This window comes from Salmo trutta, chromosome 3 (assembly GCF_901001165.1).
Source record: "Salmo trutta chromosome 3, fSalTru1.1, whole genome shotgun sequence".
NCBI classification, from domain to species: domain Eukaryota; kingdom Metazoa; phylum Chordata; class Actinopteri; order Salmoniformes; family Salmonidae; genus Salmo; species Salmo trutta.
In genome coordinates, this window is record NC_042959.1 from 16,995,980 (window position 1) to 17,017,767 (window position 21,788).

The following is a 21,788-nucleotide window of genomic DNA, read 5'->3' on the forward strand; positions in this document are numbered from 1 at the left end:
CAATTACATTTTTGTTGACTTCCATACAAAAATTCCTCACTTCGTGCTTTATTTTCGTGAACAGATTTTGGGCAGAGTTAAATCTCGCTTCGCCTCTTCCTCTAGTATTACATCTAGCCGCCGCAAACTTCTTCTTCGATGAGGTTTATGGGCGGTTGGCATCCAATATCTAGCCGCAACCGACAGAGGGCGCCAATTATAAGTGGCAACAGTAATTTAGTTATTTTTCTTCCGGTTGCATATCGTTCAACTTCCGAGTCAAATGCGTTAGTTCTAAATCAAAAATACGGAGAGTTAGCAAGCGACTTTGTGGTGTTTTAATGAAATTTATTATTTTGGATTTTAAAACCAGAAGCGTATAGTAACAGATGGCAGGTTTACCCCCCGGAGACCCGCAGTTGGTCTCTATGATCGTAAATCATTTGAAAACGCAAGGTCTTTTCGATCAGTTTCGAAGGGACTGCTTGGCAGACGTGGATACAAAGGTAACGACCGTTATGAATGGTGAATAGTAACAAGTAGCTAGCCAGCAAGTAAACTAAAATGTGCCATTATACAGTAGCTAAGCATTAGTCTAAGCATTAATACTCTTGTCCAAAAGCGGTTGCCTTCGCGAGTTGCTACAATAGTACCTATGTTCCAGGTCGCAAGACGCTGCCCTGGATCAGACCTACCACATTTTGTATTTCCAGACAGGATTTAGTGCACGCATAACCAATACATTTCAAACATGGCTGTGATAAAAATGTTGTTAACTAGCTAACGTTATTCACTATTTTTTTAGCCTGCATACCTGAATTTAAGACAACGTGTGGACAACTTTGTGTCCAATCACCTCTCTAACCACACATGGAGTCCTCACTTGAACAAGAATCAGTTGAGAAACAACATCCGACAGTTGGTGCTTCAGTAAGTAATTCGTGAGAGTTCACATATGGCCCTATACAGAAAGCACACGTTTTGGTTATGCATATGGATCTTAGCAAAAATGTACATTTTCATCTTATTTCAATTTGGTCTCAGAGCATTTCGTATTATTCTGAACGAAATCCAATTTAGTATGATATGTTACTTTTGGTATGGTTACATAAGACTTAAGGCAAAAACGAAAGTAGGGTGGATTGGTGAGCTTATAACATCTAGCAACCCAAAGATTGCAAGTTCGAACTTTAGAATTTTAGCTAATTAGAAACTTTAAAACTACTGAGCATGTTCACTAACACTTCCCTAAACCTGAACCCTTCACCTAACCCTTACCAGAATAATATACCAGAACATCCCTTTTAGCTAACTCCTAAACTTAACTCTAACCTTAACCCAACTACCGTTAGCGAGCTAGCTAACGTTAGGCATCTAGTTAGAATTCGTAACATATCATACCTTTAGAAAATTCGTAACATATTGCATGTTTTGCAAATACGTAACAAACAGTGTACGTTTTTGCAGCAATTTTTTTTTTAACCTATAATCCTAATTGTAATTTGTAACATTTCATACGAAATGGGCGATGGACATCCACAAATTAATACATACGATACTAAATGTAGTATCTCAGATTTACATACAGAATAGTACGAAACGGTCTTAGACCAGGTTGCTTATTTCCACAGGGGCTGTGAATTTGCAACCCTGTATCTCTCTCTCTTCAGTCACTTACTATAACTTTTAAAATCATATGTCATGTTAGAACATCAAGAGATGTCCGCTTTTGTGTATATGAACTGAATCCTCTTCTGATCTCGTGGCAGGTCTGGGATGCTGGAGCAGGGAGTTGACAGGATAGTTGCTCAGGTGGTGGATCCCAAAATCCATCACACCTTCAGGCCCCAGGTGGAGAGGGTGGTCCGTGAATTCATGTCCCCCGGCAGCTATGTGGATGAACCCCCAGTCCCGCCTGCTCCTGTAGAGGAGAAACAAGACTTTGACCTACCAGTGCAAGGTGAAATACAGTTGAATACTTCTAGCAGGTCTTTAATCAGTCTATTATTGTCTTGTTCAATTCCAGGAAGAATATCTTTCATATTTGCAGAGCACCACAAGTTTTGTTCGTAAATGTGATTGTGACTGAAAATGGTGTGCTTTTGGATTATTGTCTGACTTAACATGCGTCTGTATGACTCAATGATAATGTTGGGTTCCCAGCTCCTTCATCTGCCCCTGCTACTTCAATGGCCAGAGATGCCATGTCCATCCTGGATACCATCACCACCCTGAACCAGGAGGCCAGCTCCCGGGCCAGCTCCAGTGGAGAGAAGGGCCTAAAGGGGGGCTCTGAGAGGGACCAAAACCCAGAGGAGTTGATGCAGGAGTCTGAAGGAGGAGAGCAGGACATGAGTCTGGTGGAGGAGGGAGAAGAGGACCAGGACAGGAAGACGCCGGAGAAAGAAGAGGAAGCAAAGCTTGTGTCAGAGGCCCAGGCTATGGAGGTCAAAACAGAGGACGTACAGGAGCAGATGGACTCTGAGAGAGAGGGGATGAAGGGTGAGGGGGAAGAGGTTGGGACTCAAGAGGAGGCAGAAGAGAGAAAGGAGGGGAAGACCATAGGAAAGCTCAAAGATGAGGTATTGAACAAGGATGATGATCCACTTCAGTTCCCCAATGAGAAACACCATATCAATCAGAAGGCCAGAGAGAGGTTAAAAGAAGGTGAGATCTAAGGCTTGTCTTTAATGTTTAGGTTTATGAATTTGATGACAATTATCACTACACTATGACATTGTCGAATCACTAAGTAGGAATTGAAAGCCTCAGGGTTTCAGGTACCATTAACCATTTGTTTCGTGTGGAATTCTTCATCAGAATATTCTCTGGAAGACTCTGACCTTGATGGCCTCAGTGACATTACTGTGAGCTCTGTCCACACCAGCGACCTGTCATCCTTTGAGGAGGACAGCGATGATGAGCAGCCACCGTCAGATTCTACAGAGGATGGCGAGGTCTCATCTGAAGGTCTGTTTGTGTCCATGTATTATGTCTCAGTAAGAAGCATTTATTTAGAGATACGAATAACTGAAACAGTTTCAGATATCAAGTGAAAACAGAAGCTATTACAGGGCAATATTGAAGCCAATATTTCCTTGTAAGTAATTGGTTTTTATCCTGTGTGATCTCAAGATGAAAAGTCTGAGAAAAAGAAGACCAATAGAGAGGAAGACAATGAGGAGAGCCCAGAGCGCAAGCCTCGTCGACAGGCCTACGTCCACAAGCCCTTCCTCTACTCCCGTTACTATAGCGACTCTGATGATGAGGTCACTGTGGAGCAGCGTCGGCGGTCAGCGGTAAGTGACAGGCTCAGGCTGATATTTATGGTAAAGACATGCCTGCAAACTGAAAATACAAAAGTTGTGGGCATAGTGTTTTAGCGGCTGGGTTTAAACTCTTACATCTGCTCCAATATCCAATGATGGGCGTGGCGCGAAATACAAATTCCTCTAAAATCCGAAAACTTCCATTTTTCAAACATATGATTATTTTACAGCTATTTAAAGACAAGACTCTCGTTAATCTAACTACACTGTCCGATTTCAAAAAGGCTTTACAACGAAAGCAAAACATTAGATTATGTCAGCAGAGTACCCAGCCAGAAATAATCAGACACCCATTTTTCAAGCTAGCATATAATGTCACAAAAACCCAGAAGACAGCTAAATGCAGCACTAACCTTTGATGATCTTCATCAGATGACACACCTAGGACATTATGTTATACAATACATGCATGTTTTGTTCAATCAAGTTCATATTTATATCAAAAAACAGCTTTTTACATTAGCATGTGACGTTCAGAACTAGCATACCCCCGCCAACTTCCGGGGAATTTACTAACAATTTACTAAATTACTCACGATAAACGTTCACAAAAAGCATAACAATTATTTTAAGAATTATAGATACAGAACTCCTCTATGCACTCGATATGTCCGATTTTTAAAATAGCTTTTCGGATGAAGCACATTTTGCAATATTCTAAGTACATAGCCCAGCCATCACGGGCTAGCTATTTAGACACCTGGCAAGTTTAGCCTTCACCAAAATCAGATTTACTATAAGAAAAATGGTCTTACTTTTCCTGTTTTTCGTCAGAATGCACTCCCAGGACTTCTACTTCAATAACAAATGTTGGTTTGGTCCCAAATAATCCATCGTTATATCCAAACAGCGGCGTTTTGTTCGTGCGTTCTAGACACTATCCGTATGGTAATGAAGGGTCGCGTTCATGTCGCATTTCGTGACAAAAAAATTCTAAATATTCCATTACCGTACTTCGAAGCATGTCAACCGCTGTTTAAAATCAATTTTTATGCAATTTATCTCGTAACAAAGCGATAATATTCCGACCGGGAATCTCCGTTTCGGTAAAAAGAGGGAAAAACAGAAAGGCGGGGGCGGCCAGTGCACGCGCCTAAGCCTTTTGTCTGCTGATAGACCACTTAGCAAAAGCGCTCGTGTGTTTCAGCCAGGGCTTTGAATTACGTCATTCAGGTTTTCCCCGGGCTCTGAGAGCCCATTGGAGCCGTAGGAAGTGTCACGTAACAGCAGAGATCCTTTGTAATGAATAGAGATGACAAAGAAGGGCAAGAAATGGTCAGACAGGGTACTTCCTGTACAGAATCTTCTCACGTTTTGGCCTGCCAAATGAGTTCTGTTATACTCACAGACACCATTCAAACAGTTTTAGAAACTTTGGAGTGTTTTCTATCCAAAGCTAATAATTATATGCATATTCTAGTTTCTGGGCAGGACTAATAATCAGATTAAATCTGGTACGTTTTTAATCCAGCCGTGAAAATACTGCCCCCTAGCCATAAGAGGTTAATCAAACTTGTTCTATCTATCTCCTTACCTCTATTCTCTCAGGCCAAGGACAAGGAAGAGAGGCTTTTCAAGAGACAGCAGAACAGGGAACGCATGGAGGAGAAGCGTAGACAGAAGTCAGCTCAACTAGAAGACCAGGGTACTTGTAACATCAATATATTCCACAATGTGCTTTTCCCTGGCAGACTAATTAGTGTGTCAACCTTTTATACCTGAGTCATTTGACTTTTGTTCTTGTAAAAGCTGAGGGTGTGGTAAATTGTCCATTCACTGTGATGTTAACTCCCTGTACAGAGAGCAGGCAGCAGACCTCTTCCCCCAGCCTGGAAGCTCAGGATCCCAGGGCCAAAGAGGCTCTCAAGGAAAAGAAGGTTCTTGAGAAGAAGATGGCCCTCAGTAGGAAGAGGAAATGGGACTCACGGTGTGTGTATGTTAGTAATTGTGTGGACCTGTGGATGTTTGAGTTACTGGATACATAGCCATGTCACTAAAGTCATTTACATTTTTCAGGAAAGAGGGAGATGTTACAGGCAAGAGAAAGGGAGATGCAGCAGGAGAGTTCAACAAAAAGGAAGTAAGTGTTGAATGAATATCCTAACTTGTGACTGTATGCTCAACTTGGCCATTGGTTTAATGAATTAAATGTTTATTGAATTAAATAAATATGTTAATTATGGTGAAAGAACTTATTTTAGAATTGTGTGCTGATGTATTTCTCTGCTACCTCACAAACAGGAAGCAAAGGGTATTTCCTCAAAGAGCTTTCAGCACAAGTCAATCAGAAAAGTCTCTGAGTCTGCAGCATCAGAAGAGAGGCACAGGAGGAAGAGTGTCAGCACTTCTGAGGAATCTGGAGAACCTAGAAAGCTGACAGACAAAATCCGGACACATTCCTTTATCCTGGACTTAGAGCAGGGATCTGAGTCACCACTCAAACAGCGACCTGCTGGAAAGTTTGACCGGCTTTCCCGCAAAGAGTTAAACCCTAAAGAGCGCAAAGAGAAAGAGTGTAGCCTGTCGGACGAGCGCACCAAGCTTAAGCAAAAGTTGGAGAAGAGAGTAGTAGGTGAATCCCACACAGATGAACCTGAGCAGAATGAAGGGGCCCACATTGAAGTATCCTCTGATGACAAAGGGGAGAGAAAGTCCAAAGTGAAAGGTGACAGGAAAGTGTCAGTGAATGCCAGGGAAGGTAGGGCATCTGTGTCAGAAGGAGGTGTCTCTGACGAGGGGTCTAGCAAGGAAGCCACAACCAAGAAGGGGAAGGTTCCATCAGTTGAAGCTGCCAAAGTTGAGAAGGAAAAGAACAGGGAAAATGAGAAGGAAAGGGAGAAAACCAAAGCAGAGAAGATTCCATTAAAAACTGACCCTAGGCAGTTACTCCGTCCGGATTCCACCGGCTCTTCTGAGGAAAGGTCAGATATGGAGCCTGGATCAGAAAGCATCAAGAAAAAGGATAAACACCCCAAAGAAGTCCTCAAGAGGTCAAAGAGCCACACAGAGGACAAACATGTAGAAAAACCCAAGTCTAAGCCAGACATTGAGAAGGAGAAACCCAGAACAGAACATGTTACTCAGGAAAACCAGAAACCAAGTAAGTCCAGCTCTGAAACTGACAAAGACTCCAGAAAGTCCAGGGAGGCAGAGCCTGGAATGAAGGTAAAGGTCATGGAAAAGTCCAGATCCAAGTCAAGGGAGGATAAGAAAGCTCAAGGTTTGGAGGTCAAAAACAAAGGTAGCACCTCAGGCAGTAGACCTGATGCATCGAAGGAAAGAAAAAGAGAGGGAAGCATGAAAGAGCAAAGGAAGGACACTCAGGAAAACCCATCAGAGAAAATGGAAGGCAGGAGTGGGAAGAAAATGGTTGATAAAAAGGCCCAAAACCCAGAGAAGAAAGAGACCCAGGATGAGAGAAAAGGACGTAAAGCAGATGAAAAGTCGGATAAATCCTCAATCTCCTCACCTGCTCCAGATGTTACGGAACCTCCTCTGAAGAAAGACCCTCAATCCAAAGACGCAAGCACAGACTGGGATCCCACCGATGCCACCATTACCACCTCTGCCTCTGTTACCTATGATGCTTTGAGTGACGTCACCCCTGAACTGGAGGATGATGACGGTGAAATGCCACTCGGTGAGGTGGAACCACGTCCTTTGACAACTGGGGCAGATGCTCTTCTGACTTTGATGGACATCTGTACCTCAGCAGATGCAAGACTAGGCCAAGGAAGTGACATCACTGGGGTAATGCAGCGAGAGGCCTGCCCAGAGCTCTCCTTCCAAGAAGCAGACATAAAGATGAAAGAGGCAGCTCTGACCCTGCTTTCCATGGACCCTGAGAGTATACTATCTCCTACCTTAGTCACTGCAGCTACACAGGAAGTCACAGAGGCAACCATACTTGCTCTGCAGCGGAAGGAAACTACTAAATCTGTTGCAAAAGATCAGGAAGATTCTGAGCATGTTCTGGAAATGGCCGAAAGTGATCTAACAGCTACTGCCCCATCAGAGAAAATGGATGAACAGTCAAGGAGCCAAGGTAATGTGTCTTGTGACAACAGTTATATGGTCAGTTCTTCTTTTCTTAAAGTATCACAAGGCAATGGAGAGTATTTGGATGACTTATTGTTAGTTACATTACAGTCGATGTTCTGGCCACCGATGTTCTCGACACAAGGGTGAAAGATACGGTGGTGTCAACATGGACATTAGTTGAAGGGATGTCACAGGTGAGAATGGCTTATGGTGTTTCTATTTCATTCTAGTTCTCTAATATAAATATCAGTTAAATGTTACTCAGACTTTGAGAGCATCTTTGTTCCAACTCTTTCAAAGGAAAGTAAAGCTACTGTTGACAGAGATGAGGAAAAACCAGGCCATGCTGATGTTCCTGAGCAAGAGCCCGTATTGGGACCATCAGTCGACAAACAATGTATAACATTCATACCTTTATCTTAACCTTGTACATTCACACTCCTCACCAATGGGTTTTACACAAACTCCCAAGTTTCCAGATTTTTCTGCATTCCTCTGTTCTTTTGTGCTTTTTTTTCAGTTTTCCCCCAAATAAAGTTTGTGTGCTCTCTGTTAGTTTTTTTTTTTTTTTGTGTAAATTTGCTCATCTTTGTTTTTGCTTAGATGAGACTCAGACTGAGAAGACAAAACTGCTGGCCATGGAACATGAGTGTCAGGTTAAGATGGACATTGATAACATTAGTAAGTCATACACAACTGCAATAATATTCAAATACCAATCCTTAATATTCTTTGACATACATTGAGTGTACAAAACATTAGGAACACCTGCGCTTTCCATGACAGACTGGCCAGGTGAATCCAGGTGAAAGCTATGATCCCTTATTGATGTCACTTGTTAAAACCACTTTAATCAGTGTAGATGAAGCGGAGGAGACCGGTTAAAGAAGGATTTTTAAGCCTTGAGACAATTGAGACATGGATTGTGTATGTGTGCCATTCATAGGGTGAATAGGCAAGACAAAATATTTAAGTGCCTTTGAACAGGGTATGGTAGTAGGTGCACAGGTTTGAGTGTGTCAAGAACTGCAACGCTGCTGGGTTTTTCATGCTCAACAGTTTCCTGTGTATATCAAGAATGGTCTACCACCCAAAGGACATCCAGTCAACTTGACACAACTGTGGGAAGCATTGGAGTCAACATGGGCCAGCATCCAGGATGGAACACTTGTAACACCTTGTAGAGTCCATGCCCTGACGAATTGAGGCTGTTCTGAGGGCAAAAGGGGGTGCAACTCAATATTAGGAAGGTGTTCATAATGTTTTGTATGCTCAGTGTTTTTCTGATAGAAATACGATAAAAATAACTGATTGGATTTATATGGCGCTTTTCTACCTACATAGTAGGGGGAAACTCACCTCATCCACCACCAATGTGTAGCACCCACAGTGACCATTTTTGTGCCAGAACGCTCACCATACATCAGCTATCAGGTGGAGAGTGATATATGCCAGTGAGGGTGCTGATAGAATGGGACCAGGTTGGGAATTTGACATTGGGGTCTTACAATAAGTGCCATCAGATTTTAAATGACCACAGAGAGTCAGGACACCTGTTTAACATCCCCTACGCAGGGCAATGTCCCATTCAGTGCCTTTGGGTTATGGGATATCCTCAGACTAGAGCTAAGAGTGCCCCCTACTGGCCCCCCAACACTACTTCCAGCAGCATCTGGTGTCCCTTCCAGGGACCGACCAGGACTGACCCTGCTTCGCTTCAGAAGCAAGCCAGTGGAGGGATACAGGGTTTAACGTAATTTGATATTAAACCCTGTTTGATATTAAAATATATTTTTTATTTTTTATTTAACCAGACAAGTCAATTAAGAACAAATGCATACTTACAATGACGGCCTACCGGGGAACAGTGGGTTAACTGCCTTGTTCAGGGGCAGAATGACAGTTTTTTTTTTTTTAGTTTTTTTTTTTTAACCTTGTCAGCTCAGGGGTTCGATCTAGCAACCTTTTGGTTACTGGCCCAACCGCTAGGCTACCTGCCACCCCAAGAATAGAAGGGGGACTGACTGTATTTTGCTAAAAGTTCCAACCCCCACAACCAAACCAACCGTAAAAAAAAAAGTTTTTGAAATGCTGTTGATATCCAAGCTTATGTATAGACTTTAGACCTGAATGCCAATGCACTTTCATAACCTTGTTGCATGTAGTTTTGACTTTTGTGTAACTCCAGTCCTCAAAAGACTGTTTTAAAAGGTGATCTCTCCTTCCACCATCTCAGATAAAGACCAGACTGAAGCACAAGAGGAAAAGGAAGTCCCTGAGTCTGTAAGTACTCACTCTTGGCAGTTTAGCACTCATGTTTTTTAAGAGCACCACAGTCTTTTCTGGTTCCATTTTTGTGAAGGCTAAAGTGACTTTTACTGCTTTCCTCTGTTAACCTTTATATGTGTATTTCAGGGGAAGTGTGACACACCTGAAAAGCCAAGGGAGACTCGACGTGGTCGGCCATCAAAGCTGGTTAAACAAGCCAGTGAGTCTCTGATGAGCTTTATACAATCCACAGGTGTTTGTGTCACGCTGTTCTTCTTTAATTTTTACTTGTTGTGTTGTCTCTCTTTCTGTTATGTGTCTGAGGAATGGTTTTGATTTTGATTGTTTTGTTGCAGGCAATGCATCCAAGTCAGACGGACAAGAGGACGAGAAAGGATCCGACCTGTCTGAAATGGTAGTTATCTGCCCTCTATGACTGAGTGTAACATTTTATCTTATGGAAGCATGTAATCTTTATTTCGGAAAAATACATGCACTGAATTTGTTTGGAACCTTGTTCCTTGTTCAGGAGGACAAAATGGAGGGAAGAGTAACCCGCAAAGGAAGGCTATCCGGTCAGAAAGCTACCACGGCCAAAGACTCCGGTACATTCATTTAGACAAATCGGTGTTAATGAGTAAAAACTGAATGTTTTGGTATTGTTTTATTAGTCGTTCACGTGACATTTGGCCAGCTTCACATCTCAAATTGGGAAGACCATCTGAGTTTGTAAATCTTGTGCCCTTTCTGCAATTTATCAGGTATGGAGAAAAATGAAAATGACAGTCGAGAGCAGCAGTCCAAGCTGTCTGTGGAAGTGAGTAAAGTAAGTATAGTCCCTACCTATCAGTACTTGCATTAGGTAGTAAAAATGTCACTACCTATGGGTAACTGCCAAAACAATGGAAACACTTGAGTAAATTAGGGATATAAAGTGTATTGAAGCAGGTGCTTCCACATAGGTGTGGTTCCTGAGTTAATTAAGCAATTAACACCGCATCATGCTTAGGGTCATGTATAAAAATGCTGGGCAGGCCATTATTTTGACTACCATGGCTATGCCACCATAGGATGACAATGTCCCCATCCACAGGGCACGAGTGGTTTGATGACCAATTGTGCCATTGTGTGTTTGTTTTCGCGTTATTTGTAACTTCTTTTGTACATAATGTTTCTGCCACCGTCTCTTATGACTGAAAAGAGCTGCTGGATATCAGGACAACGATTACTCGCCTCGTACTGGACAATGATTTATTTCTTTAAGACCATAAGCAAACAGGAAAATGCTCATCCAGAGGCAACGCTCCTAGTGGCCTGGGACTTTAATGCAGGGAAACTTGAATCCATTTGACCTAATATCTACCAGCATATTAAATGTGCAAACAGAGAAAAAAATCTGACCATGATTCTATCCTCCTGATTCCTGCTTACAAGTTAAAACTAAAGCAGGAAGCACCAGTGACTCAGTCAATAAAGAAGTGGTCAGATGATGCAGATGCTAAGCTACAGGACTGTTTTGCTAGCACAGACTGGAATATGTTCCGGGATTCTTCGGATGGCATTGAGGAGTACACCACATCGGTCACTGGCTTCATCAATAAGTGCATCGGCGATGTCGTCCCCACAGTGACCGTATGTATATACCCCTACCTGAAGTCATGGAATACAGGTAACATCCACACTGAGCTAAAGGCTAGAGCTGCCGCTTTCAAGGAGCGCGACTCTAACCCGGACCCTAATAAAAAATCCTGCTATGCCCTCCGACAAACCATCAAACAGGAAAAGCATCAATACAGGACTAAGATTGAATTGTACTACACCCGCTCCGACGCTCGTCGGATGTGGCAGGGCTTGCAAACTATTAGACTACAAAGGGATGAACAGCCGCGAGCTGCCAAGTGATACAAGCCTACCAGACAAGCAAATTACTTCTATACTTGCTTCGAGGCAAGCAACACTGAAGCATGCATGAGAGCATCAGCTGTTCCGGAAGACTGTGTGATCACGCTCTCCGTAGCCGATGTGAGTAAGACCTTTTAAACAGGTCAACATTCACAAGGCCACAGGGCCAGACGGATTACCAGGAAGTGTACTCCGGGCATGCGTTGACCAACTGGCAAGTGACTTCACTAACGTTTTCAACCTGTCCCTGACTGAGCCTGTAATACCAACATGTTTTTAGCAGACCACCATAGTTCCTGTCCCCAAGAACACTAAGGTAACCTGCCTAAATGACTTCTGACCTGTAGCACTCATGTCTGTAGCCACGAAGTGCTTTGAAAGGCTGGTCATGGCTCACATCAACACCATTATCCCAGAAACCCTAGACCCACTCCAATTTGCGTCCCGCCCCAACAGATCCACAAATGATGCAGTCTCTATTGCACTCCACACTGCCCTTTCCCACCTGGACAGAAGGAACATCTACGTGAGAATGCTATTCACTGACTACAGCTCAGCGTTTAACACCATAGTGCCCTCAATGCTCATCACTAAGCTAAGGACCCTCTGCAACTGGATCCTGGACTTTCTGATGGGCCGCCCCCCAGGTGGTAAGGGTAGGTAACAACACATCTGCCACGCTCATCCTCAACACGGGGGCCCCTCAGGGGTGCGTGCTCAGTCCCCTCCAGTATTACCCATGACTGCATGGCCAGGTACAACTTCAACACCATTATTACGTTTGCCGACGACACAACAGTGGTAGGCCTGATCACCGACAATGACGAGACAGCCTATAGTGAGGAGGTCAGAGACGTGGCCGTGTGGTGCCAGGATAAAAACCTCTTCCTCAATGTAATCAAGACAAAGGAGATTACATTGAGGAAAAGGAGGACCGAGGACCGAGCACGCCCCCATTCTTATCGACAGGGCTGCAGTGGAGCAGGTTGAGAGCCACATCACCAACAACAAACTTTCATGGTCCAGACACACCAAGACAGTCATGAAGAGGGCACGACAAAGCCTACTCCCCTGCAGGAAACTGAAAAGATTTGGCATGGGTCCTCTCAGATCCTCAAAAAGGTATACAGCTGCACAATCGAGAGCATCTTGACTGGTTGCATCACTGCCTGGTATGGCAACTGCTCGGCCTCCGACTGCACTACAGAGGGTACATCACTGGGACCAAGCTTCCTGCCATCCAGGACCTCTATACCAGGCTGTGTCAGAGGAAGGCCCTATAAATTGTCGAAGACTCCAGCCACCCTAGTCATAGACTGTTCTCTCTGTTACCACATGGCAAGTCTAGGTCCAAACGCCTTTTAGACAGCTTATACCCCCAAGCCATAAGACTCCTGAACAGCTAATCAAATGGCTACCCAGACTATTTGCATTGCCCCCCCCCACCCTTTTACGCTGCTGCTACTGTTTATTATTATGCATAGCCACTTTAACTCTACCTACATGTACATATTACCTTGACTAACCTGTGCCCTTGCATATTTTTTACTGATCTATTTAATACTTAACACTTATTTTTCTTAAAACTGCATTGCTGGTTAAGGGCTTGTAAGTAAGCATTTCACTGTAAGGTCTACACCTGTTGTATTTGGCGCATGTGACAAATACAATGCATTATGTAATGTTATATTGCCCTTATACCCTTGCTCACATGGTTTGCTATTGTAGGACAATGCGGGTGAAAAGGTCACAGAATCCAGAACGCCACGCAGAGGACGCTCGTCTAAAACCTTGGCGGATGAGGAGGAACTTAAAGAGGTTATATCATCCTTCACTGCTCACAATCCACACAGGCAGAAGGGTAGTATGTTGATGAGGTATGTGAGTTGAGTCTGTGAGGTAACCATGTTAGATGTTCTCTATACAGCCTGAGAAAGTGGAGGAGACCCCGCCTCGCAGAGGCAGACGGTCAGGTGCCCAGGCCAAAGAATCCACCACAGGTAAGAGGTTCCACCACAGCCATTTGGAAATTTAAGAGCTATATGCTTCCATAGCTCTACTCTGTGCCAGGCCTATTTAGTCCCTCCAATCTCTCGTTTCTGATATTGAGATGGGTGATAGCTAAGATGCATGCCAAGTTCATCATCTTTTTCCTGTGTGCCCCTCAATTATTACATTTTTAGTCATTATCAACACATTTCACACCAAATAAACGTATTACTTCCCTACACAGGAAACCAGGAGAAAGAGGAGGAAGAGAAAACAGGAGAGACATCATCGGAAAAGCCAAAGGAGAAACAGGAGGTAAGTTCAGTAGACATGATCAGTTTGGCATAGACCTTCATTCATTCAGCGGGGGGGTCTCATTCAGCAGTGTGGTGGTCTTATTCAGCACGGGGGGGCGGCGGTCCCCCATTCAGCACGGGGGGGCGGCGGTCCCCCATTCAGCACGGGGGGGGCGGCGGTCCCCCATTCAGCACGGGGGGGGCGGCGGTCCCCCATTCAGCACGGGGGGGGCGGCGGTCCCCCATTCAGCACGGGGGGGGCGGCGGTCCCCCATTCAGCACGGGGGGGGACGGGGGGGTCCCATTCAGCACGGGGGGGTCCCATTCAGCACGGGGGCGGCGGTCCCCCATTCAGCACGGGGGCGGCGGTCCCCCATTCAGCACGGGGGGGTCTCATTCAGCACGGGGGCGGCGGTCCCCCATTCAGCACGGGGGCGGCGGTCCCCCATTCAGCACGGGGGCGGCGGTCCCCCATTCAGCACGGGGGCGGTGATAAAACATGAGGGGAGCAGGCCAACATCAACTATTTATATGGCCACACAGATCACTTGTTAACAGCTGATTGACTCAGTATTTCAGATCAGGGCTCTGTTTGTTTTGTTGTTGTATCAGATTCATCCCCCTCTTCAAAAAGATGAGGAGGAGGAGAAGAGTGAGCAGAAGAGAGGCAGTAGACGGGGAAGACCAGCTAAACCTCCAATCTCCAAGCCAAAGACAAATGAAGATGCAGAAAGCTCTCATTCCAAGGAGACCATTGATACTCGTGAGTTTCAAACTCTTTTTTTAAAACTTTATTTCAATCCACAATATAATCTTACTGCAAGATCCAAATACTTTCATAATGCATGATTGGGTGTTAAAAGTGATTGTCAACAACTATAAAAACTATCATTGTCGATGCACTTTCTAAGTGCATGGAGGGGAGTTAATACATAACTCAGGAAAGCTTGGTCTGGCATTTGTTACAGTAACAGTCTCTTTCTCTTAGGCAAACCTGCAGTGAAGAGGAAGAGGAAGAGGTCTGAGGAATCTGGGGAGGTGTGTCCTTTTCACTTCTCTGACCACAAGGTTTACTGAGCCATGGCCTGGTTCCTCTTTGACCCCCAGTCTCTACCCCTGCAGACCTCATAGATCTGAAAGGACTGGATACATGAGTTATATGGGAAATTGTAGGGCTAGGTGCAGCCATCACCTTATTTATTACACTTATCCAGTCCTTTAGATCTATGAATCCCGAGGAGCTGGTAAGAGGAAGGCCCCTGAGATAAAATGGAACTGTAGCAATTAGTCCTTCCGTTGACAGAGAGGTGTGTGTGTTTTAAAGTGAGCTTTGATTATGTTGAAGGGGACCCAGCCTGGGGAGGAGGAGACCCAGCCTGAGGAGGAGGAGACCCAGCCTGAGGAGGGGGAGACCCAGCCTGAGGAGGGGGAGACCCAGCCTGGGGAGGGGGAGACCCAGCCTGAGGAGGAGGAGACCCAGCCTGAGGAGGAGGAGACCCAGCCTGAGGAGGAGGAGACCCAGCCTGAGGAGGAGGAGACCCAGCCTGAGGAGGAGGAGACCCAGCCTGAGGAGGAGGAGACCCAGCCTGAGGAGGAGGAGACCCAGCCTGAGGAGGAGGAGACCCAGCCTGAGGAGGAGGAGACCCAGCCTGGGGAGGAGGAGACCCAGCCTGGGGAGGAGGAGACCCAGCCTGGGGAGGAGGAGACCCAGCCTGGGGAGGAGGAGACCCAGCCTGGGGAGGAGGAGACCCAGCCTGGGGAGGAGGAGACCCAGCCTGGGGAGGAGGAGACCCAGCCTGGGGAGGAGGAGACCCAGCCTGGGGAGGAGGAGACCCAGCCTGGGGAGGAGGAGACCCAGCCTGGGGAGGAGGAGACCCAGCCTGGGGAGGAGGAGACCCAGCCTGGGGAGGAGGAGACCCAGCCTGGGGAGGAGGAGACCCAGCCTGGGGAGGAGGAGACCCAGGAAAGTGACCTGAAGGAACAAGAGGAGAAACAACATGGAGAGGATAGCAGTGAGAAGAGATGCGATAGTTTTACTTCCGCATACTGTGGTCCAAATGACACTCAATTAACCCATGCCATGTCATTTTTTTGTTCAACTTGTTCTGTCCCTCCCTTTCTTTTTCAGTGAGCCAGTCTGACGACCCTGAGAAGGGGACAGAAGAGGGCTCCAGTGATAACAAAACAGATGAGGTACGTAGAGAACGTACACAGTCAAACTGATTTTAGATAGAATAATAGTATACATTATCTTTGAATGGTTTTGATCAGTCTCAAACCAACCAAAATGGTGTTTGAATGGATTCCCCCCCCCCCCCCCCCCCCCCCATGGGACTCTACCAGGGTGAGGAGGAGAAAGACATGCCTCAGAAGAAACCTGCTCGTAGGGGAAGGCCCTCGAAGGGAGCAACATTGACGTCAGAGGAACCGGGTATGGCTCGGGGGTCTAGGTAGTTAGGAGGATATGATTTCCATGGAAATTCATTTTGTAACTTGGCAAAACATTTATCGATGGCTGTTGGAGAACTCTGATCACATACATGTATGTATTTATTACAGTTTACTCTCATAGAAGCAGGTTAAACTGGGTTAGAAATGAGAGGGGTCGAAACTTTGTTGCATCTATTAACACCACCATGCTTTTGACTACTGTGTGACCATGCACACTTTTTCATTGTAAACAGAAAAGACCGTATCTGAGAAGACCGACAAAAAGCCAGACAAGAAAGAGAGCGAACAAAAAGAGGATGAAGAGGAGGAAGAGACGCCCAAATCCAGAACTGCGACTCGAGCTGCTGTTCGCCTTGAAGCTGAGAGGTAAACGATGTGTCACATGACATGCAGTGCGTGATATACACTACATGGCCAAAATTAGTGGATTTGGCTATTTCAGCCACACCCATTGCTGACAAGTGCATAAAATCGAGCACACAGCCATGTAATCACGGGGCGGCAGGGTAGCCTAATGGTTAGAGCGTTTGGCTAGTAACCGAAAGGTTGGAAGTTAAAATCCCCGAGCTGACAAGGTACAAATCTGTCGGTCTGCCCCTGAACAAGACCCACTGTTCCTAGGCCGTCATTGAAAATAAGAATTTGTTCTTAACTGACTTGCCTGGTTAAATAAAGGTAAAATAAAAAAATCTCCATAGACAACCATTGGCAGTAGAATGGCCTTACTGAAGAGCTCAGTGACTTTCAGCGTGGCATCGTCATAGGATGCCACCTTTCCTACAAGTCAGTTCGTCAAATTTCTGCCCTGCTAGAGCTGCCCCAGTCAAGAGATTCATTGTGAAATGGAAACTTCTAGGGGCAACAATGGCTCAGCCACAAAGTGGTAGGCCACACAAGCTCACAGAACGGGACCACTGAGTGCTGAAGCTCGTTAAAATAGTTTGTCCTCGGTTGCAACACTCACTACCGAGTTCCAAACTGCCTCTGGAAGCAATGTCAGCACAAGAATTGTCCGTCTGGAGATTCATAAAATGGGTTTCCATGGCCGAGCAGCTGCACACAAGCCTAAGATCACCGTGCGCAATGCCAAGCGTCGGCTGGAGTGGTGTAAAGCTCGCCGCCATTGGATTCTGGAGCAGTGGAAACACGTTCTCTGGAGTGATGAACTACACTTCACCATCTGGCAGTCCTACGGACAAATCTGGGTTTGGCAGAGGAGGAGGAATAATGGTCTGGGGCTGGTTTTCATGGTTTGGGCTAGGCCACTTAATTCCAGTGAAGGGATATCTAAACGCTACAGCACACAATGACATTCTAGATGATTCTGTGCTTCCAACTTTGTGGCAACAGTTTGGGGAAGGCCCTTTCCTGTTTCAGCATGACAATGCCCCTGTGCACAAAGTGAGGTCCATACAGAAATTGTTTGTCGATCAGTGTAGAAGAACTTGACTAGCCTAAACAGAGCCCTGACCTCAACCCCATCGAACACCTTTGGGATGAATTGGAATGTCGACCGGGAGCCAGACCTAATCGCTCAACATCAGTGCCCGACCTCATTAATGCTCTTGTGGCTGAATGGAAGCAAGTCCCTGCAGCAATGTTCCAACATCTAGTAGGGAGGCTGATATAGCATAACAGCTAACGGGGGGGGGGGGGGGGGGGGCAATTCCATATTAAAGCCCATGATTTTAGAATTAGATGATTGACAAGCAGTTTTGCCCATGTTGTGTAGATTCTAGAACATGGCTGACTTAGTGCTTAAAGGGATTGTTCAGAAAAATTACAAATGTATATATTTCCTTACCTTGAAAGCGGGTCTACGGACAAGGAGAGACTGCAATCCACACTTGGGTTTTGTTAAACTAAATACTGCCACCAACCACTCATATTAGTGTCTTTTAGTATTTTTCCACAACAAGGAAATCAATATCCTCCAGTTAGCATGTTTTAAATGTCATGTCTAAATCGATCAAATTTCAATCACATTTATTTATAAAGCCCTTTTTACATCAGCCGATGTCACAGCCGATGCGATACAGAAACCCAGCCTAAAACCTCAAACAGCAAGCAATGCAGGTGTAGAAGCACTGCTTTTTTTCCAGATTTTTTTAATCATTTCAAAGTAAATAGTCATTGAGCTACAGTTGAAGTCGGAAGTTTGCATACACCTTAGCCAAATACATTTAAACTCAGTTTTTCACAATTCCTGACGTTTAATCCTAGTAAAAAATCCCTCTCTTAGGTCAGTTAGGATCACCACTTTTATTTTAAGAATGTGAAATGTCAGAATAATGGTAGAGAGAGTGATTTTATTTCAGCTTTTATTTATTTCATCACATTCCCAGTGGGTCAGAAGTTTACATACACTCAATTAGTATTTGGTAGCATTGCCTTTAAATTGTTTAACTTGGGTGAAACCTTTCGGGTAGCCTCCCGCAAGCTTCCCATAATAAGTTGGGTGAATTTTGGCCCATTCCTCCTGACAGAGCTAGTGTAACTGAGTCAGGTTTGTAGGGCTCCTTGCTCGCACACGTTTTTCAGTTCTGCCCACAAATTTTATATATGATTGTGGTCAGGGCTTTGTGATGGCCACTCCAATACCTTGACTTTGTTGTCCTTAAGCCATTTTGCCACAACTTTGGAAGTATGCTTGGGCTCATTGTCCATTTGGAAGACCCATTTGTGACCAAGCTTTAACTTCCTGACTGATGTCTTGAGATGTTGCTTCAATATAGCCACATAATTTTCTTTCCTCATGAAGCCATCTATTTTGTGAAGTGCACCAGTTTCTCCTGCAGCAAAGCACCCCCACAACATGATGCTGCCACCCCCGTGAAGTACGGTTGGGATGGTGTTCTTCAGCTTGCAAGCCTCCCCCTTTTTCCTCCAAACATAACGATGGTCATTATGGCCAAACAGTTATATTTTTGTTTCATCAGACCAGAGGACATTTCTCCAAAATGTATGATATTTGTCCCCATGTGCAGTTGCAAACCTTAGTCTGTCTTTTTTATGGCGATTTTTGGAGCAGTGGCTTCTTCCTTGCTGAGCGACTTTTCAGATGATGTAGATATAGGACTCGTTTTACTGTGGATATAGATACTTTTGTACCTGTTTCCTCCAGCATCTTCACAAGGTCCTTTGCTGTTGTTCTGGGATTGATTTGCACTTTTCGCACCAAAGTACGTTCATATGTAGGAGACAGAGCGCGTCTCCTTCCTGACCGGTATGCCGGCTGCGTGGTCCCATGGTGTTTATACTTGCGTACTATTGTTTGTACAGATGAACGTGGTACCTTCAGGCATTTGGAATTTGCTCCCAAGGATGAACCAGACTTGTGGAGGTCCCAAAATTTTTTGGGGCTGATTTCTTTTGATTTTCCCATGATGTCAAGCAAAGAGGCACTGAGTTTGAAGGTAGGCCTTGAAATACATCCACAGGTACACCTCCAATTGACTCAAATTATGTAAATTAGCCTATCAGAAGCCTCTAAAGCCATGACATAATTTTCTGGATTTTTACAAGCTGTTTTTAAAGGCACAGTCAACTTAGTGTATGTAAACTTCTGACCCACTGGAATTGTGATACTGTGAATTATAAGTGAAATAATCTGTCTGTAAACAATTGTTGGACAAGTTCCTTGTGTCATGCACCAAGCAGATGTCCTAACCGACTTGCCTAAACTATAGTTTGTTAACAATAAATTTGTGGAGTGGTTGAAAAACTAGTTTTAATGACTCCAACCTAAGTGTATGTGAACTTCCGACTTCAACTGTACATAATGCCTTTCATACATTATATGTTGCAAACAGTATTGACAACAGTGGGAGTGTATCATTTTCATCTAACCACCACACAGAAAAAGGCAACTAGTGTAACATTGCCCTTAACCATCTTCAGATAATTCTGAAACATTCATAATTAAATATAAGGGAGGAGGGATCAAAGTCTGTCCAACAATATCTTGTTGGGGTGTCTTGCACTGAGGTTGCAAGAAGGCAGTTCTCTCAAGTTGCTTTCCATTTGTATTTTCTCCAGGAACAAACCAAGGAAACCTTCCACCCGAGCTCGAGGTGAAGAGGAGAACACAGCAAACACACGGTAGGTTTATGTGTGTGTATGCTTGCGTCCGTGTGTGTGACAGGATGTGCTCATCTCTTGGTTCTGTGTGTATCCTTGTTAATTTGTATAAACGTTATGATTATTTGCTGAAATGCTATATAGTATCTAGCAAACTAGTTTTATAAGGGACCTATTTACAATTGTCTTGACATGACCCTCTAATATACTGTCAATATGGCGTTATATATGTGTTACTGCATACTCTTGCTTACCTGTTATTACCCTTCAGTGGGACGAGAGGACAGGCATCGGCGTCAGCTAAGGCAGGGGGGCGTAAACGTGAAGCCAGCCCCCCAGCAGTGCGCACCAGAGGTGGACAAAAATCTGAGGAGCCCCCTTCCAAAAGGACCAAGCGATGAACAAATACCTGCTTTCCCCAAGCCCAGGTATTAGAATATTCACAGCGCTGTTGACATATTTTTTGAGTTTTAAATGCTTCTTTGTTTTTAGCTACACTTCACATAATACATAACGGTATTCATTTTAACAGATCTGAACCCCTCCCCTCTCTTCAAGCCTGTGGATGTGTTGGATAGGAACATTTGGGGATGGCATGACAGTATGGTCTAGCAGTGGTGGTTCTCCAAACAGTCACCTGACCTGGATTTAGCTCATGGTGCTTTCCAGTTCTATACAGTATTATAGACCCTTCACCATAGGCTCATATGTTTTAGATTGCACTGGTCATTTAAAGATGTTAGCTAATAATATCTCATGAAACGGAGCATTAGAGACCAATCAAAGGTCTTATGTGAAGAGCCTCATTAACTTTAATCCTAGGAAAAAAGACTGGAAATTCTTTGTCTCTGACAAATCGACTTCTGTCTGTGTTGGTCACTCCAAGGATTTGCCGTCGGGCAGGCATATGTCCTTTGGTTCCTGCATCACGTTCAAGGGTTTTAAATTTCTTTGACCTATAGATCCATTTAGATATCATTCATATAGAGTTGTATAGAAGCTATTAACCTGGGTATAGTCTCACAAGTACTTTTACAATTTGTGTTATGTTTTTGCTCATTGTTTCCGTACCCAGAAGCCTCTTCCTGTTACTGGACTTGAACATGGAAGTATCCATTCTATGAATGTAAAGGAGGTGTTTGTCTTCTCCCTGTGTTTTTTTTCTTCTTCTATGTTATTTTGTTTTTTACTACACAGATTTGTCTGTGCTCCTAACTACTTTCTCCATTAAGTGATTTCTATTTTTGGTTATTTTTGTAACGTGTGCTCACAGAGCTTATGCCCTGTTGTCAGTATTGGAAGAGATTAAATTCCTTTCAAATGGTGAACAATTGGCGTGTGTGGGACTCTTTCCTCACTTATTGACTGAACATTTTGTTTTTGATTATACTGGAAGGTATGTTTCAGGACATTATTACATGTGAAATTAATTCAAAACACATGACGCGTGTTA

General features: G+C 44.5%; 1 protein-coding gene across 1 annotated transcript; it reads left to right on the plus strand.

The window, feature by feature from the left end:
- The first annotated feature begins 236 nt into the window (after window positions 1-236).
- Window positions 237-21,666, plus strand: bod1l1 (biorientation of chromosomes in cell division 1-like 1). Its single transcript, XM_029716337.1, has 31 exons — window positions 237-485; window positions 785-909; window positions 1,749-1,939; window positions 2,143-2,646; window positions 2,800-2,949; window positions 3,115-3,278; window positions 4,857-4,953; window positions 5,109-5,235; window positions 5,325-5,388; window positions 5,550-7,353; window positions 7,458-7,543; window positions 7,650-7,746; window positions 7,953-8,030; window positions 9,586-9,632; window positions 9,765-9,837; window positions 9,974-10,032; window positions 10,147-10,222; window positions 10,379-10,443; window positions 13,248-13,337; window positions 13,447-13,519; window positions 13,753-13,823; window positions 14,417-14,567; window positions 14,793-14,842; window positions 15,150-15,327; window positions 15,427-15,816; window positions 15,933-15,997; window positions 16,148-16,235; window positions 16,489-16,621; window positions 20,294-20,356; window positions 20,607-20,763; window positions 20,868-21,666. Exons 1-30 carry the CDS (start codon window positions 369-371, stop codon window positions 20,734-20,736), a joined length of 5,406 nt encoding a protein of 1,801 aa, XP_029572197.1. The 5' UTR covers window positions 237-368; the 3' UTR covers window positions 20,737-20,763; window positions 20,868-21,666.
- Window positions 21,667-21,788: the final 122 nt, after the last annotated feature.